The sequence below is a fragment of the Salvelinus namaycush genome, chromosome 1 (genome assembly GCF_016432855.1).
Source record: "Salvelinus namaycush isolate Seneca chromosome 1, SaNama_1.0, whole genome shotgun sequence".
NCBI lineage: Eukaryota > Metazoa > Chordata > Actinopteri > Salmoniformes > Salmonidae > Salvelinus > Salvelinus namaycush.
The window spans coordinates 50,662,811-50,682,611 of NC_052307.1; the positions used below are offsets into that span (position 1 = coordinate 50,662,811).

At 43.4% G+C, this 19,801-nt stretch overlaps 1 protein-coding gene across 1 annotated transcript in view; it reads right to left on the minus strand.

Moving 5' to 3' along the window:
- Positions 1 to 19,801, minus strand: part of prmt3 (protein arginine methyltransferase 3) — a 100,078-nt gene that overhangs the window by 30,453 nt on the left and 49,824 nt on the right. Inside the window, exons 12-13 of the mRNA XM_039003633.1 lie at positions 17,148 to 17,335; positions 15,921 to 16,007 (exon numbers count right to left, since the gene is read on the minus strand). Of these exons, the coding sequence (XP_038859561.1) occupies positions 15,921 to 16,007; positions 17,148 to 17,335 (275 nt within the window). The remainder of the gene's footprint in view (positions 1 to 15,920; positions 16,008 to 17,147; positions 17,336 to 19,801) is intronic.

Consider the following 19,801-nt stretch of genomic DNA (forward strand, 5'->3'; position numbering starts at 1 on the left):
CTTGCGACGGGTATACAGAGATGACCAGTTTACAGAGGAGCATAGAGTGGCCGAATGGTAAAGAACATCTAGCTGCTCGAGAGCACCCTTACCTGCCAATTTATAAATTATGTTTCCATAATCTAGCATGGGTAGGATGGTGATCTGAATCAGGGTTAGTTTGGCAGCTGGGGTGAAAGAGGAGCCATTACGATAGAGGAAACCAAGTCCAGATCTCACCTGCAGCTTTGATATGTGCTGAGAGAAGGACAGTGTACCATCTTGCCATACTCCCAAGTATTTGTATGAGGTGACTACCTCAAGCTCTAAACCCTTAGAGGTAGTAAGCACACTGGTGGGGAGAGGGGCATTCTTCTTACCAAACCACATGACCTTTGTTTTGGAGGTGTCAGAACAAGGTTAAGGGCAGAGAAAGCTTGTTGAACACCAAGAAAGCTTTGTTGTAGAGCGTTTAACACAAAATCCGGGGAGGGGCCAGCTGAGTATAAGACTATCATCTGCATACAAATGGATGAGAGAGCTTCCTACTGCCTGAGCTATGTAGTTGGTGTAAATTGAGAAGAGCGTGGGACCTAGGATCGAGCATTGGGGTACTCCCTTGGTGACAGGTAGTGGCAGCACATGTTCTGACTTAATGCAGTTCACTCTTTGAGAGAAGTAGTTAGCAAACTAGGCCAAAGACCCCTCAGAGACACCAATACTCCTTAGCCGGCCCACAAGAATGGAATGGTCTACTGTATCAACAGCTTTGGCCAAGTCAATCAAATAGCAGCACAACATTGCTTATAATCAAGGGAAATGGTGACATAATTTAAGACCTTTAAGGTTGCAGTGACAAATCCATAACCTGAGCAGAAACCAGATTGCATACCAGAGAGAATACTATAGACAAAAACAAAGTCAGTCAGTTGGTTATTAACAAGTGTTTCCAACACTTTTGATAAACACGGCAAAATATAAATTGGCTTGTTAGGTTCAGCATGGCAGGGGACAGGGACGCCATAAAAAAGAAGTCGGCTGCTAAGAAGAAGGGAGCTGAAAGAAGCAGGGAGTTGAAGAAGACTGGAGGTGGGTATCGACCATTCATGTGGACCAGTTCAGGAGAAGGTGTTGTCCATGATAGGAGAGACGGTAGTACAGGGACTTTTGGGGTGTGGCATCCTGTGTTGTTTGCAGATGTTGTGCAAGATACATGCTAAGCTTATGATTTTGCATGTTTTTCCTGGGCTGTATAAAATAACTCCCCAAGAGCAGTCAATGCATCTGAATTTGGATTTTAGGACTCCGATAGATTTCTCTACTAAACTCCTTGTTTTCATCTGAGCATGGTTGTAGTTCTCCTCTGCATCGTTGTTAGTGTGCAGGACAGGTGTCATGAGCCATGTTTTTTGTCCATAGCCACTATCACCTAAAATCCCCCTCCTGTACTCCCTGTTCACCCATGACTGCGTGGCCGTGCACGCCTCCAACTCAATCATCAAGTTTGCAGACCACAACAGTAGTAGGCTTGATCACCAACAACGACGAGACAGCCTATAAGGAGGAGGTGAGGGCACTTGGAGTGTTGTGTGAGGAAAACAACCTCTCACTCAACAAAACAAAGGAGATGATCGTGGACTTCAGGAAACAGCAGAGGGAGCACCCCCCTATCCACATCGACGGGACAGCAGTGGAGAAGGAAGAACGTTTTAAGTTCCTCGGCGTACACATCACGGACAAACTAAAATGGTCTACCCACACAGACAGTGTGGTGAAGAAGGCGCAACAGCGCCTCTACTACCTCAGGAGGCTGAAGAAATTTGGCTTGTCACCTAAAACCCTCATGAACTTTTACAGATGCACAATTGAGAGCATCCTGTCGGGCTGTATCACCACCTGGTACAGCAACTGCACCGCCCACAACCGAAGGGCACTCCAGAGGGTGGTGCGGTTTGCACAACGCATCACCGGGGGCAAACTACTTGCCCTCCAGGACACCTACAGCACCCATTGTCACAGGAAGGCCAAAAAGATCATCAGGGACAACAACCACCCGAGCCACTGCCTGTTCACCCCGCTACCATCCAGAAGGCGAGGTCAGTACAGGTGCATCAAAGCTGGGACCGAGAGACTGAAAAACAGCTTCTATCGCAAGGCCATCAGACTGCTAAACAGCAATCCCTAACTCAGAGTTAGGGCTATCGACCCAAAAAATGTATAGCTTTTCTATCGATCTTCAAAAATAACTAATTGGAACACAAAATCACTAATTCAACATGGTGGAGATAAAAACACAGCAGACAGAAGGCACAGTATGTGGGTATGTGTGATTGTATTGAGATGGATGGTGTGGTGTGTGTTTTTTGGTGTTTGAGAAAGTGTGGCGTTGAGTGAGAATGGAAATGGTTGCATATCCCAGATGTATGTCTGTGAGCAGGGGTTGTGAGAGCTTTCAATTTTGTGCAGATTAGGGATATACATTTTATATTGAATTTTACATCTTATTTATTGTCCTATCATGGTGGAACTACATTTTTAAAATAAATTATACATCTAATGTATTTATTTATGGTCCTACATATACTGATGGAACAGTCCACAACCCAACACCAGCTTTTCTTAAAGTATGGGTCGCGACCCAAAGTGGGTCTCGGACCTTTTAATGGTGGGTTGCGACGTGTCAGAGTAAATGTATAATTATTTCATTCATTACTGGAATTGATTTGGCCAAGTGCATCTGTGCTCTCTGTTCAGTGCGCTCTCTGCTTAGCAGCGGTCTCTGCTCAGTTTGGCAGCTACGCGGGTGGGAGAGGGAGATGCCTGTGTGCTTCACGGATCAACTGATCATTTTCCCTACAGTTTTCTTGAAGATCGCTCCGTGACATACGATGCAGCGCTGTCGTTCAGCAGCAGATGATGCACTGTCAGCCAATGACTTGTCCTTCCCACTCGCCATCACTCACCCCTGTCATCAAACGGACTCATGCTAGCCACAAGTTCTGACTGGGATGGGTTTCTCTCTCTTTCATACAAACTTTGAGAAATAACGTGGAGCGCCCACAAATTAATAAAACGATACGTCCTGACAAAACATCCACAGCATGATGGTAAACCCAGGGAGTTAGTTCCGAACAGGGCAGAATGCTTCAGGAAACAGTGCTTCGACAGCGGAAAAGTAAGTCAACTAGCAAGGCATTGTTGTCATTTTATAACAGGTGAAGATCAGCAGAAATAAGGGAGTACTATCTCTCATAGTAGTAGATGTGAGTTTCGCTTTCAAACAATCCCCTGGCCTTGTACACAGCTAATAGCTAACATTAGCCAAACAAGCTAGCTTGTTACTGATGGTGCAACCCTTAGTAAAAGCACAGATGAAGATGAAAAATGATCAGGCCTGCGGTACATCTTCCCGTAGAAATTATTATTGAAAACTAGTCTAAGTTGGAACTTGCTGTTAAAATACAAGTAATAATTAGTATTCTGAACTGGAATAAACTGATTGAAGCAAGATGTTTTTTGAGGCAAACACTCACACAGTTCTGGGTTGCTCATCTACAGCAGGAAGCGGTCTCCTGCCTGACAGAGAAAGCAGTAGATGTTCTGATCCAGTTGGACACCACATACCTATGCAATTCAGGGGTCTCCACTCTGACATACTTTTAAAAAACAAGTACAGAAACAGTCTCATCGCGGAGTATGACCTTCGCGTTGCACTGTCAAAAACTGAGCCCAGAATAGACGTGCTCTTTGAAAACTTCAACCAGCCACTCTCCTCCCATTAGGACTGTTTGTGTGTGTTTTCTGGTCTACATCTGTGTGATGTGATCAATCAGTTTATTCTAGTTCAGAATAAAAAATATGCATTGTATTTAACAGCAACAGTTCCAACCGAGATTTCTGTGTAACAATAATTTATACAGTAAGATCTACAGTAGGCCTGTTCATTTTTTATCTGTACTGTTACTTGGGGTTGCACTATCAAAAAGCCTGTGTGTGTGTGATGTTATTCATCTGTGTGATGCGATCAATCAGTTTATTCCAGTTCAGAATGAAAATGATCTATTGTAACAGTTCCAACCGAGACAGATATGTAAGAGTGTTTTTAATGGCGGAAAATAAACATGAATATATATTTATAAGACTTTTTTAAAATTATTATTTGTTTTTGTCTATATTGCATTTGTTTTAGGCATAAGGGCAATGAGATGTACCAATATTTATGTATAGTTGCATATTTTCCTAAGCTTGGGTCCCAGGAAAACACAACATTTCTAATTTGGGTCCCAGGCTGAAAAAGTTGAACAACCCCTGCCCTAGACACACACCTGAACGACCCAGATACTAAGTAGAAGTCCCTATCTGTTTTATGGGTCTGCTGTAAGCGTCCTATACGCAGCCAAAATGTGGTCAGAGACCTTCTAGAGCAGCACCGCCCCCTCAAGATTCTGAACCTGCTTGGCAGGGATGGTCCTGCAAAGTCAGAGCCCCCTGATAGGAGAGCATAATATACAAGGAAATTCTCAAAGCTGCTAATGAGAACCTTGACGAAATTGTATCTAGCCGGTGGGGACTCCGGTGGGGTGCCCCCACCCAGGCAGTGGCAATGCTGGCAACACTAGCTGCAGTAAGCCATAAAAAATATGCATTGTATTTAACAGCAACAGTCACACTCGGACATTCAGAGAGGGGACATATTATTGGCCCAAAATCAAAGGTCTGACTGCACAGAGATGCTTGGGAATATGGTTACTACGGGGGACCATGTGTGGGTGTTTCAGGGGAAAGGGGGTATATCTGACCTCCGTCACCTAGGATGTGACAATGGTTAATCAAATCTCCCCAGTTCTGGCCATTTTTAAAATCAGTTTTGCAGGCCTTCTCAAACAGCTGCAACTGTATACGTATTCGTAAATCAAGACCTTTCTTGACCTGGGCTCTGGGATAGGGCAACTGTTGAGAATCTGAGTCTATGGTTGGTGTGGGGGAAAGGGGTTGAGTGTGTGTGAATGTGTATCCCACAACTGTTGCGAGGGAGTAAAATATGTTAGGGACAATATAAGATGAATCACAATAATTGTTTGCTAAAACAATAATTGCTTGCCACAATGTAATTTTGGTAATGGCGAGAGGTAAAAATTCTTTGCATAAACTGCCTACATTACTACAAATATGAATGGCTAATTATGGAAAATAAGATAAACAGGATGTAAAAAAAATATACACTGCTCAAAAAAATAAAGGGAACACTAAAATAACACATCCTAGATCTGAATGAATGAAATATTCTTATTAAATACTTTTTTCTTTACATAGTTGAATGTGCTGACAACAAAATCACACAAAAATTATCAATGGAAATCAAATTTATCAACCCATGGAGGTCTGGATTTGGAGTCACACTCAAAATTAAAGTGGAAAACCACACTACAGGCTGATCCAACTTTGATGTAATGTCCTTAAAACAAGTCAAAATGAGGCTCAGTAGTGTGTGTGGCCTCCACGTGCCTGTATGACCTCCCTACAACGCCTGGGCATGCTCCTGATGAGGTGGCGGATGGTCTCCTGAGGGATCTCATCCTAGACCTGGACTAAAGCATCCGCCAACTCCTGGACAGTGTGGTGCAACGTGGCGTTGGTGGATGGAGCGAGACATGATGTCCCAGATGTGCTCAATTGGATTCAGGTCTGGGGAACGGGTGGGCCAGTCCATAGCATCAATGCCTTCCTCTTGCAGGAACTGCTGACACACTCCAGCCACATGAGGTCTAGCATTGTCTTGCATTAGGAGGAACCCAGGGCCAACCGCACCAGCATAAGGTCTCACAAGGGGTCTGAGGATCTCATCTCGGTACCTAATGGCAGTCAGGCTACCTCTGGCGAGCCCATGGAGGGCTGTGCGGCCCCCCAAAGAAATGCCATCCCAAACCATGACTGACCCACCGCCAAACCGGTCATGCTGGACGATGTTGCAGGCAGCAGAACGTTCTCCACGGCGTCTCCAGACTGTCACATGTGCTCAGTGTGAACCTGCTTTCATCTGTGAAGAGCACAGGGCGCCAGTGGCGAATTTGCCAATCTTGGTGTTCTCTGGCAAATGCCAAACGTCCTGCACGGTGTTGGGCTGTAAGCACAACCCCCACCTGTGGACGTCGGGCCCTCATACCACCCTCATGGAGTCTGTTTCTGACCGTTTGAGCAGACACATGCACATTTGTGGCCTGCTGGAGGTCATTTTGCAGGGCTCTGGCAGTGCTCCTCCTGCTCCTCCTTGCACAAAGGCGGAGGTAGCGGTCCTGCTGCTGGGTTGTTGGCCTCCTACGGCCTCCTCCACGTCTCCTGATGTACTGGCCTGTCTCCTGGTAGCGCCTCCATGCTCTGGACACTACGCTGACAGACACAGCAACCCTTCTTGCCACAGCTCGCATTGATGTGCCATCCTGGATGAGCTGCACTACCTGAGCCACTTGTGTGGGTTGTAGACTCCGTCTCATGCTACCACTAGAGTGAAAGCACCGCCAGCATTCAAAAGTGACCAAAACATCAGCCAGGAAGCATAGGAACTGAGAAGTGGTCTGTGGTCACCACCTGCAGAACCACTCCTTTATTGGGGGTGTCTTGCTAATTGCCTATAATTTCCACCTGTTGTCTATTCCATTTGCACAACAGCATGTGACATTTATTGTTAATCAGTGTTGCTTCCTAAGTGGACAGTTTGATTTCACAGAAGTGTGATTGACTTGGAGTTACATTGTGTTGTTTAAGTGTTCCCTTTATTTTTTTGAGCAGTGTATATATCTATATCTATATTAATGCCTATATATAATACAAATCAAGTTGAGGGAGATGGAAATGCATTTGGCGGTTGATCTGCTTCTGTTCTGTGGGTGGCATTGTGTACTCTTTTCGAAGGATGGGTCCCGGTCTTTCCAAGGCCATGGGATCCGGGGGGGTCGGGGGTGGTCTGCCGGGCATTGGGAAGACAACACAAATCGGGATGAGGAGTTTTAGCGGGAGGAATAGTGGGGACCAATTGGAGGTTTACTTAGTAGCAATGCAAATATCATGGTACAGCTGAAGTCGGAAGTTTACATACACTTAGGTTGGAGTCATTAAAACTCGTTTTTCAACCACTCCACAAATTTCTTGTTAACAAACTATAGTTTTGGCAAGTCGGTTAGGACATCACTTTGTGCATGACACAAGTAATTTTTCCAACAATTGCTTACAGACAGATTATTTCACTTATAATTCACTGTATCACAATTCCAGTGGAGGATAAGTTTACATTAAGTTGACTGTGCCTTTAAACAACTTCGAAAATTCCCAAAAATTATGTCATGGCTTTAGAAGCTTCTGATAGGCTAATTGACATCATTTGAGTCAATTGGAGGTGTACCTGTGGATGTATTTCAAGGCCTACCTTCAAACTCAGTGCCTGTTTGCTTGAAATCATGGGAAAATCAAAAGAAATCAGCCAAGACCTCAGAAAAAAAACCTTGTAGACCTCCACAAGTCTGCTTCATTCTTGGGAGCAATTTCCAAACGCTTGAAGGTACCACGTTCATCTGTACAAACAATAGTACACAAGTATAAACACCATGGGTCCACGCAGCAATCATACCGCTCAGGAAGGAGACACGTTCTGTCTCCTAGAGATGAACATACTTTGGTGCGAAAAGTGCAAATCAATCCCAGAACAACAGCACAGGACATTGTGAAGATGCTGGAGGAAACAGGTACAAAAGTATCATTATCCACAGTAAACCAAGTCCTATATCGACATAACTTGAAAGGCCGCTCAGCAAGGAAGAAGCCACTGCTCCAAAACCGCCATAAAAAAGACAGATTACGGTTCGCAACTGCACATGCGGACAAAGATCATACTTTTTGGAGAAATGTCCTCTGGTCTAATGAAACAAAAATAGAACTGTTTGGCCATCTTTATGTTTGAAGGAAAAAGGGGGAGGCTTGCAAGCCGAAGAACACCATCCCAACCGTGAAGCACGGTGGGTGGCAGCATCATGTTATGGGGGTACTTTGCTGCAGGAGGGACTGGTGCACTTCACAAAATAGATGGCATCATGAGGTTGGAAAACTATGTGGATATATTGAAGCAACATCTCAAGACATCAGTCAGGAAGTTAAAGCTTGGTAGCAAATGGGTCTTCCAAATGGACAATGACACCAAGCATACTTCCAAAGTTGTGACAAAATGGCTTAAGGACAACAAAGTCAAGGTATTGGAGTGACCATCACAAAGCCCTGACCTCAATCCTATAGACAATTTGTGGGCAGAACTGAAAAAGCGTGTGCGACCAAGGAGGCCTACAAACCTGACTCAGTTACACCAGCTCTGTCAGGAGGAGTGGGCCAAAATTCACCCAACTTATTGTGGGAAGCTTGTGGAAGGCTACCCGAAACGTTTGACCCAAGTTAAACAATTTAAAGGCAATGCTACCAAATACTAATTGAATGTATGTAAACTTCTGACCCACTGGGAATGTGATGAAAGAAATAGAAGCTGAAATAAATCATTCTCTCTACTATTATTCTGACATTTCACATTCTTAAAATGAAGTGGAGATCCTAACTGACCTAAAACAGGGAATTTTTACAGGGATTAAATGTCAGGATTTGTGAAAAACTGAGTTTAAATGTATTTGGCTAAGGTGTATGTAAACTTCCAACTTCAACTGTAGTTGTTCCATTTGTCCAGGTCGGAAAGGGCAGTGTGGAGTGCAATAGAGATTGCATCATCTGTGGATCTGTTGGGGCAGTACGCAAATTGGAGTGGGTCTAGGGTTTCTGGGATAATGGTGTTGATGTGAGCCATGACCAGCCTTTCAAAGAACTTCATGGCTACAGACGTGAGTGCTATGGGTCGGTAGTAATTTAGGCAGGCTACCTTCGTGTTCTTGGGCACAGGGATTATGGTGGTCTGCTTGAAACATGTTGGTATTACAGACTCTGAAAATGTCAGTGAAGACACTTGCCAGTTGGTCAGCACATGCTCGGAGTACACGTCCTGGTAATCCATCTGGCCCTGTGGCCTTGTGAATGTTGACCTGTTTAAAGGTCTTACTCATATTGGCTACGGAGAGCGTGATCACACAGTCATCCAGAACAGTTTATGCTCTGATCCATGTTTCAGTGTTATTTGCCTCGAAATGAGCCTCGAATTTAGCTCATCTGGTACAACCTCATTGATGCCTGGTGAGCACATAATCCTAAATGAAAAGAGTACACTTTCTACTCAAACAGACAATTTCATACTATTATCTATACCTCTATTTACTTTAATCAAGAACATAGAAATTCGACATATGAGCTTGTCTGACCACCCCACTTACTACTGCCAACTTCAAATGTCAGAATCTCTTAAAAGATCCACAAGATGGCATTTCAAAGTTTCATTACTACAAACTCCTACATTCTGTGATCAACTTGAAATTCAACTAAATTGAACTAAATTAATAACCATAAAAAACAAAGATTCAGTTGAAGACCCCCAAATTCTATGGGATGCCACCAAAGGTTTTGTAAAAAAATAATGCAACTGGCATTTGCATATGGGTTGAATAAATCACAATTAAAGAAGATACCCATGTTAGAGCATTCTCAACAAACACTCTTTTCAAACCAGGTAGCTATTACTCTTTCCAAAGTCAAGACATAACTTAATATATTGATAGGACAGAGGGCAAAATTAGACTCAACCATTACTTCCACGGTCCCAGTCATTTACTGGCCAACAAGCTACACAGTATTGATCAATAAGCTGATACAGCAACTATTGAGTCTGAAACAGGGGAATTACTATCAGAACCCATATTAATAAATCAAAGATTCTCCTGCTTCTATAAATAACTGTACAACTCTGATTGTAAATACACACCAAGCAAGACTAAGTCCTTTCTAAAAGAAATACACCTCCAGAGAGCCCAAATCTCTCTCATTGAACTCAAAAGGGCATTTTCTTGTGGGGTATGCATGGGTGTCTGAGCTGTGTGCTAGTAGTTTAAACAGACACTTCAGTGCATTCAGCTTGTCAACATTTCTTACAAAAACAAGTAGTGATGAAGTCCACTTTGAGCCATGAGAGATTTAAATGCACATTATTAATGTTATCTCTCCGTGTACATTTAATGGCCAGCCGTGCTACCCTGTTCTGAGCCAATTGTAATGTTCCAAGGTCCCTCTTTGTGCCACCTGACCACACGACTGAACAGTAGTCCAGATGCAACAAAACTAGGGCCTGTAGGACATGCCTTGTTGATAGTGTTCTTATAAAGGCAGAGCACAGCTTTATTATGGACAGACTTTTCCCCATCTCAGCTACTGTTGTATCAACATGTTTTGACCATGACAGTTTACAACACAGGGTTACTCCAAGCAGTATAGTCACCTCAGCTTGCTCAATTTCCACATTATTTATTACAAGATTTTGTTGAGGTTTAGGGTTTAGTGAATGATTTGTCCTAAATACAAGGCTTTTCGTTTTTGAAATATTTAGGACTAACTTATTCCTTGCCACCCATTCTGAAACTAACTGCAGCTCTTTGTTAAGTGTTCCAGTGATTTCACTCGCTGTAGTAGCTGACATGTATAGTGTTGAGTCATCCGCATACATAGACACACTGGCTTTACTCAAAACACCTTTACCTAAAACACAAGGCCAAATCTACACGGGAGTTGCTTACCAAGAAGACCGTGGAGGTTCTGGAGAGGCTGAGTTACAGTTGTGACTTAAATCTGCTTGAAAATCTACGTCAATGGGCGTGAACACTATCTGAAGGCACTGAATGCAATCATTAATTACTTACAAAACCCATCTTTATAGGAAAATAATTTTTAAGCAGTGTTTGAGGATGACATTTTGGGATCTGTGCTACATAGCAAGAGAACATTCTTTCTCTTTTAGCGCTAGAAACAGCCTAATCAAATTCAAGGTGGTTCACCGTATCCACTGGTCCAGGGCTAAACCTGGAAGAATATTCTCTGATTTTGATCGTACATGTGTTCGATGTAAAATAGAACTAGCCAAACTATTTCAGGTTTTCTGGAATGTTTATATTTAAATATGTCTCTGATATACACTGACCGTACAAAACATTAGGAAAACCTGCTCTTTCCATGACAGACTGACCAGGTGAATCCAGGTGAACGCTATGATCCCTTATTGAGGTAACTTGTTAAATCCACTTAAAAATCAGTGTAGATCAAAGGGAGAAATAAATGTTTAAAGAAAGATGTTTAAGCCTCGAGACAACTGAGACATGGATTGTGTGTATGCGCCATTCGGAGGGTGAATAGGCAAGACAAAAGATTTAAGTGTCTTTGAACGGGGTACAGTAAATAGTAGGTGCCAAGCGCACCGGTTTGAGTGTGTCAAGAACTGCAACGGTGCTGGGTTTTTCACGCTCAAAAATGTCCTGTGTGTATCAAGAATGGTGACAGCCAGCCAACTTGACAACTGTGTAAAGCAGTGGAGTCAACATAGGCCAGCATCCCTATTGAACGCTTTCAACACCTTGTAGAGTCCATGCCCAGATGAATTGAGGATGTTCTGAGGGCAAAAGAGGGTGCGACGCAATATTAGGAAGGTGTTCCTAATGCTTCGTACACTCAGTGTATATGACACTTCCATTGATATTCCATTGTACCACTCTATTAGCTGGACGACTCATACTTCCATATCTCACAAATATTGGGTAGGAGATGTATTGAGCTCTCTAAAATGAGAGAAAATGTAATTCAGTGGTGTAGTCTAATTGTGTTGTGTGTGAGTTTTATGTAAAACAAAATAGTAGATACTCCGTCTGAAATCAGACAGGACTTCCTCATTACTAAGGGGGGGGGGGGGGGGAGTCACATCTCTGATGTTAAGTTGAACTCTGAGGCCATGCATTCCCGCCCAGGTAAACTCTGGTAATACACACAGCAGGGGCGACTGTAAACTCAGTAACACGCAGGGGGTTACGTTATGGGGGCTGCACCCAGGGGGTAAGGTGTGACAGTCACCTGGTGTACAACGAGCGATGCTGACAAATAACCAGAGATGGGAGTTTAATAATTTTGCTCTTAAATGTGCTCCAAAACATCCCTGAAATTTCAGAGAGCGCCTTCTGTCTGACTTGAAGGCCACTTTTTCCATACGATTTAAATTTGATGGAGAGCAGTTGAAAGATGAATCAAGCAAAAGTGAGTTTCTTCCAACCTCTTCAGCAGTGAGACACTGGTGTTAGAATCAATAAAAAATAAAGGAAACCCTTCTCTTTCCAACCCAGATCTTTATGAGGCTTTTGAAGTGAGGGATAGTTTTGTAACTTCTTGTGTTCATTTTCCCCCCACAATTCACAGCAACCCAGGCAATGATCTCTAGTGGATATTATCAGCAAATAATGGCTTTGGAGTAATAAAAGTCTTAAAACTAGTCTAAAATAACAAGTCTTAAAAAGTTCAATAAGGACTATTTTATCTCACCAAGGGGGGAAATTGGTTGTATCTGGACTATAGACTAGTGCATAGATATTGAACCACAAGACTGAATGAAATTAACCTGCAGTTGAAAAATACATAAAAACAAGACAACCCCTTGAGATAGTCTTTCTGACTACAAAACAATGCCAAACCTTTCAAGCACAACCCATGCTTTTTGACATAGGTTTTCACGGCCTACACGTGCGAGGAAAGGATGAGTGATAGAGTAAAAAAAAGGGGGGGACAGAAGGAGGGAGAGAGAGGGGGGGGGGGGTATTTGTCTTCTGTGTGCGCGGCGCAGACGCAGGGGCTGTGCTGTTCATTTAATGCAAGGTTAGGCAGGCGTCGCTGATGAATGGACTGTCGACAGGAGAACAAAAGCAGGAGCTCCATCATACACACCCACACACATTCTCTCCCTCACACGTGGTCCACACGCAGGACCAGAAGTTACCAATAGGCAAAGATCTAGGATTAAGTGCCCATAAGGGGGAAAACACGAAACTGGCCAGTGTCTATGGGAAATTTCTTCCAACTCCCACAGTCTACCACTATCCACAATACCCCTTTGAAATACTGGTCAAACACAGACACCCAAGAGCCACCCGTAACACCTGTCACCAGAGATTCTGCTAATTGTCACATTTTCAGTCAAATGTTCAGTCACTTAAAGAGTTTTGAAGGAAAAATATGCCTGACAATTTTATTTTATACAAGATAATTAAACACAAAAGCACTAAAAACATTGATTTAAATGACTATTTTTAGCCCGATCATATATTTTTTTGATTCACTTTTCTCATTGCACTAGGCTCTGAACCTAGAACAGGTCATCTAGATTCCAGGAAATAGAACAAATAAAAAAGGTGGATATGTTCAATTATGTGGCTGAGAAAAGAGGAAAAATGAGAGGATGTTTACAAATTCCATTAGATCCACGGGGCCGACCAAGAGCAGAGGCAGATAATAACCAGCTATTGATTAACTTTTGAAATAGTGGAGAGACACTGCACAATGCTCTCAGAATACAATTGGCCACCAAAGACAAATCACTTGCCAGAGTCAACCAGAGCTATTTCTGCTCTATCTGTTCTCTCTCTGTGTCTTCGCAAATGGCACCCTGTTCCCTTCATAGTGCACTGCGTTTGACCAGAGCCCTATGCCGATCAGTCTGTGAGCTTCCCAGAGGAGGGGGAGACAAAGAGCCGCGGTGAGTGCCTGCCAGCACAGTACAGAATAGACTAGATGACAGGTGGATGACAGTTCACGGTACAGAGTGAACTATCATCCACCCCCTGCCTAGTGCCAAAGATTGGTTACGGGAAAAAAGTAAACAAGGGGTCTCTGAAAGCGTCTGGATGTGTGGGGTTTTGCTCCACTGCAGCACTTAGGCAAATGTTTAAAAATAATCAACTAATCACAGTTATCACTATCAGAATAGTTTTATCAGGTGTGTTAGAGCTGATAGTGTTAGATTCTTTATTTGGATACTCCATTTGGTTAGAATGTACATTCTTCTTCTGCCCCCCAACAACCCCATACACACAAAGCACGTTGAGAGGCTCAGGGTCAGCCACATTTCAGCACACCTCGATGTAGAGCAATTTTGGGTTTAAGTGCCTCGCTCAAGGGCACATGACAGTGGTTTGTACTCGGGATAAGAGAAAGCAGTTCCCAGTAGTAGAGGTCGACCGACTATGATTTTTCAACGCCGATACAGATACCGATTATTGGAGGACCAAAAAAAGCCGATACCGATTAAACTGCCGATTTGTTTTTGATTTATTTGTAATAATGACAATTACAACAATACTGAATGAACACTTATTTTAACTTAATATAATACATCAATAAAATCAATTTAGCCTCAAATAAATAATGAAACATGTTCAATTTGGTTTAAATAATGCAAAAACAAAGTGTTGGAGAAGAAAGTAAAAGTGCAACATGTGCCGTGTAAAAAAGCTAACGTTTAAGTTCCTTGCTCAGAACATGAGAACATATGAAAGCTGGTGGTTCCTTTTAACATGAGTCTTCAATATTCCCAGGTAAGAAGTTTTAGGTTGTAGTTATTATAGGAATTATAGGACTATTTCTCTATACGATTTGTATTTCATATACCTTTGACTATTGGATGTTCGCTTATAGGCACTTTAGTATTGCCAGTGTAACAGTATAGCTTCCGTCCCTCTCCTCGCCCCTACCTGGGCTCGAACCAGGAACACATCGACAACAGCCACCCTCGAAGCATCGTTACCCATCGCTAGAGCAAGGGGAACAACTACTCCAAGTCTCAGAGCGAGTGACGTCACCGATTGAAATGCTATTAGCGCGCACCCCGCTAACTAGCTAGCCATTTCACATCGGTTACACCAGCCTAAACTTGGGAGTTGATAGGCTTGAAGTCATAAACAGCTCAATGCTTGAAGCATTGCGAAGAGCTGCTGGCAAAACGCACGAAAGTGCTGTTTGAATGAATGCGTACGAGCCTGCTGGTGCCTACCATCGCTCAGTCAGACTGCTCTATCAAATATCAAATCATAGACTTAATTATAACATAACACACAGAAATACGAGCCTTTGGTCATAAATATGGTCGAATCCCGAAACTATAATTTCGAAAACAAAACGTTTATTCTTTCAGTGAAATACGGAACCGTTCCGTATTTTATCTAACGGGTGGCATCCCTAAGTCTAAATATTGCTGTTACATTGTACAACCTTCAATGTTATGTCATAATGATGTACAAATCTGGCAAATTAATTACGGTCTTTGTTAGGAATAAATGGACTTCACACAGTTCGCAACGAGCCAGGCGGCCAAATCGGTGTCCAAAAATACAGATTTCCGATTGTTATGAAAACTGGAAATCGGCCCTAATTAATCCGCCATTCCGATTAATCGGTCGACCTCGACCCAGTAGGCATGAAATGGCACAGAACGTTTTTAAAATGGGGAGGTACTACCTGAACTTGTCCTATAACAGCACTCAAATTCTGCTGGAAAATGCCAAGTTGTGCCATTTTGAACATGGCGCAAATGTTCACCACCCCACTGTAGAGTTTTGACCTGATTAGAAATTGGAGAAGGCACCAAAATGTGCATATTTAACATAAAGATTAAATATGCATTAAATGTTTATATTTAAGGTACAGAAAGAACACACCACGTATGTAACACGGTCTCCCTGGTGTGACAAACTCCCTTCACACGTGACGCAACATGCATGTAAGTCAGCCACACCTGGGGATCGGGAGGATTGTCTATCCATCACACTGGTGTACCACCCAGCTGACCCTTCCTAGCCAATTAGCTGGCCCCATTTATCACCACACCTGTGATCAATCCTCACCGCTGACAGCCTTGATTAACTCAGAAGATTGAGTTAGGGGTTTGTGTGTGTGTGTGTGTGTGTGTGTGTGTGTGTGTGTGTGTGTGTGTGTGTACGTGCGCGACTCACCGTGCAGTCTGTGCTGTCTGTTATCTTTAGGCAGAAGTCTGATGCAAACTCCAGCTCAGAGAGAGACACTGCGTTACAATCGATCCCCTGGGGAGAGGAGTCCACAAACAAAAGATCAATACACACACTTTCACATTCTGTAATTAAACAAAAAAGGAAATTATAACACGCTTTTGGTCTTATCAAGCAGGAGACGGAAGAACAGTGAAGTATAAGCGAGACAAGACAACTAAGCACTTGTACTAAAGGTGACTGCTTTTCCTCTGTTCTTGAGTACAACTCACCAACAGAATACTTGCCAAAACAAGAGGTTACACTCGACAACAAAGGACTTACATACCTAAAAAAGTACAACAACTAGGGACGGTTTTACACCCCTTTTCAATTTCACCTTCTAAAGCACATTCCTTAACATTCTGAGAGGGAAAAGGCCATAACTGTTTTAACAGGGATTTGCAATTCCCTGAGAGACAGACTCTTAATTTTACGCTCTTCCGACCATCCTTAATGGAATGTTGTTGGATCGTATCAGAGGGAGGCAATGGAGGAGAATCCATGCAATTTGGGCCAAGGGGGAGCTGTCCATTTTTCACTAAAGGGGAGAAACTATCGATTAGAGGATTCAAATTATATTATTTCACCTGCTCCGCTCGTTCATCATGGGAGAGACGTGGAAAAGAACATGCTACTTCACAAAATGGAGGATGGGTAGAGGAAGGAGCGTCCATGGAAAAGACAGAGAATATAATAAAAATGGTTTTTAAAAGGTATCCATGCTCTCATTTGTGTGTGTGATATAGAAAGTCCATTAGGAAATGCAATGTGTGTTTATATGGTGTATGTAAGTGCAGGATCTGTGAGGATGATTGTGCTTGTAATGTTTGTGTGTATTAGTGAGTGTGTTGTACTCGCCCTGCGGTGTTTGTGTATGTGTAGTCTCTCTGCGGTGTGTGTGTGTGTGTGTGTGTGTGTTTTCTCCATCAGCTCAGTGAGTGCCTCTCCATCTGCAGGGGGGACAGAGTAATGAAGTTTCCTAAAGAGGAACTTAAACAAGGATTAGACTTATCAATCACCCAGCACTAGAGCACTGCCACACACAGCAACAACCTGCCTCCAGGGACCTCTCTCTCTACGACTAACTCTCTTTCCCTCGCTCTGTATTCACCCTCCACACCCACTCTATTTCTGTAACCTTTTTCCTTTCTATATACCTTGTGTTGTATATACCTGTATGACTGCAGGCTTAGAGATGATTGTGTCTGGTTTGAGGACCTGCACCACGGCCTCTGGCACCACGGCCCTCTTCATGCACGCCATCTTGAACCCGTACACGTCATCCCAGAATGCAATACGGTCCTGGTGCTTCGCCGTGTCGCCCACTGCCGCCAGGCTGATGGTGCAACGATCAGGGTAGACTAAAAAGAGAGTAAGAGGGGTGAGATGTATGGACAGACTGAACATAGAGGAGAAGAGTGATAGGGATATGCATTTGAAATGATTTCACTATTCGAATATCGTGATTTTTTTTCAATTCAGAAAAATAAATAAATCCTCTACTCTCATCACCAATCAGAATGGCACAAAATGCCACAACAGCAGACATTGTGCAGTTGTTTTCAGGGTGTCATATCTGTAGTTAACTAACGGTAGACTAGGCTAACAGTAACAATGAAAGAGAAGTCTGCTGTCGCCACCATAGAACGGAGTGATTTGCATCGATCCATTTCTTGTGTTGTGGACCCTCTGTTGGTTCGTACCTATACTAGGCTAATCGCTATTTGAAGTGGGGGAAATGCGCTATGATAGTAAAATGCCTTTTCATGTAAAACTCAACCCATAAGCCATAGCCCATGAGATAGAAAATGAGCTTGAAAATAAAACAATCACTCCTGATATTCAATTAACCGTGCCCATCCCTATTCGGGAGGGAGTGGAGATATACGGCCAAGTCCGGATACCCGTGCTTGCATGCTAAAGAGTAGGTTGTTTGGGTACACAATGTTTCAAAAATGTTTTACACTTTAAAATGCCAGGATGCCATACTCATTTCGGATTTTAATATAGTACGAATTTGCTGCATGCTATTGAGGAAGAAAATCAGATTTTCAGACCAACATGTGTTTGACAACAGCTGACAATCATATAAGGGGACAGGCCGTACCAAAATTAACAAATGGCTGAAAAAAATGCAATTGCGCATTCTCAGTATGGCTGAGCCTAGTATGTTGATATTTGTTGCTTACTGCATATATTTGACCAAACAGTACATTCTAAATAGTATGTAGCACTATCAGTACACAGTATGTCGTTTTAGTAAGACGCATGCAAGATAGATTTCAGACTACGGTGGAGATGACCTAAGACGACAGAAAGCTAAAGGCACATTTATCTGGCTTTGAGTTGGACGCCTTTCCCCCTGATTCCACTGCTGAATCTGAATTCCTGACTTGCTATCAACGCTACAGTTCCGTGCACGATCGGGACCTTTGATCAAATGTTATTTGTTTGTGCGGACCTTACCGTGAAATGCTAACTTTACAAGCCCTTAACCAACAATGCAGTTCAAGAAATAGATGTAAAAAATAAATACGAAATAAAATAAAGTTAAAAATATATAATAATTACAGGTTAGGTTAGTCCAGGTAATTTGTAAAGTGACTATGCATAGATAATAAACAGGGAGTAGCAGCAGTGTAAAAACGAAAGGGGGGGGTGGGGGGGTTAATGTAAACAGTCCAGGTGGCCATTTGATTAATTGTTCAGCAGTCTTATGGCTTGGAGGTAGAAGCTGTTAAGGAGCCTTTTGGTCCTAGACTTCGCGCTCCGGTACCGCTTGCTGTGAAAGAACAGTCTATGATGATGGTGTCGGGTGACTGGAGTCTGACAAATTTTTTGGGGCCTTCCTCTGACACACCTAGTATATAGGTCCTGGATGTCAGGAAGCTTGGCCCCAGTGTGGTACTGGACCATACGCACAACCCTCTGTAGCGCCTTACGGTCAGCAGTTGCCACACCAGGCGGTGATGTAACCGATCAGGATGCTATTGATGGTGCAGCTGTAGAACGTTTTGAGGATCTCGGGACCCATGCCAAATCTTTTCAGTCTCCTGAGGGGGAAAGGTGTTGTCGTGCCCTCTTCAAGACTTTCTTGGTGTGTTTGGACCATTATAGTTCGTTGGCGATATAGACACCAAGGAACTTGAAACTCTCGAACCGCTCCACTACAGCCCCGTCGATGTTAATGGGGGCCTGTTCGGCCCGCCTTTTCCTTTAGTCCACAATCAGCTCCTGTCTTGCTCATGTTGAGGAAGAGGTTGTTGTCCTGGCACTACACGACCAGGTCTCTGACGACCTCCCTATAGGCTGTCTTGTCGTTGTCGGTGATCAGGCTGTTGTGTCGTCAGCAAACTTAATGATGGTGTTGGGAGTCGTGCTTGGCCACACAGTCGTGGGTGAACAGGGAGTATAGGAGGGGAAGAGGAGCCCCAATGTTGAGGATCAGCTTGGCAGATGTGTTGTAGCGTACCCTTACCACCTGGGAGTGGCCCGTCAGGAAGTCCAGGATCCAGTTGCAGAGGGAGGTGTTTAGTACCAGGGTCCTTAGCTTAGTGATGAGCTTTGTGGGCACTATGGTGTTGAACGCTGAGCTGTAGTCAATGAACAGCATTCTCACATAGGTGTTCCTTTTGTCCAGGTGGGAAAGGGCAGTGTGGAGTGCGATTGAGATTGCATCATCTGTGGATCTGTTGGGGCGGTATGCGAATTTGAGTGTGTCTAGGGTTTACGGCACGATAGTGTTGATGTGAGCCATGACCAGCCTTTCAAAGCACTTCATGGCTACCGACGGGAGTGCTACCGGGGGGTTATCATTTAGGCAGCTT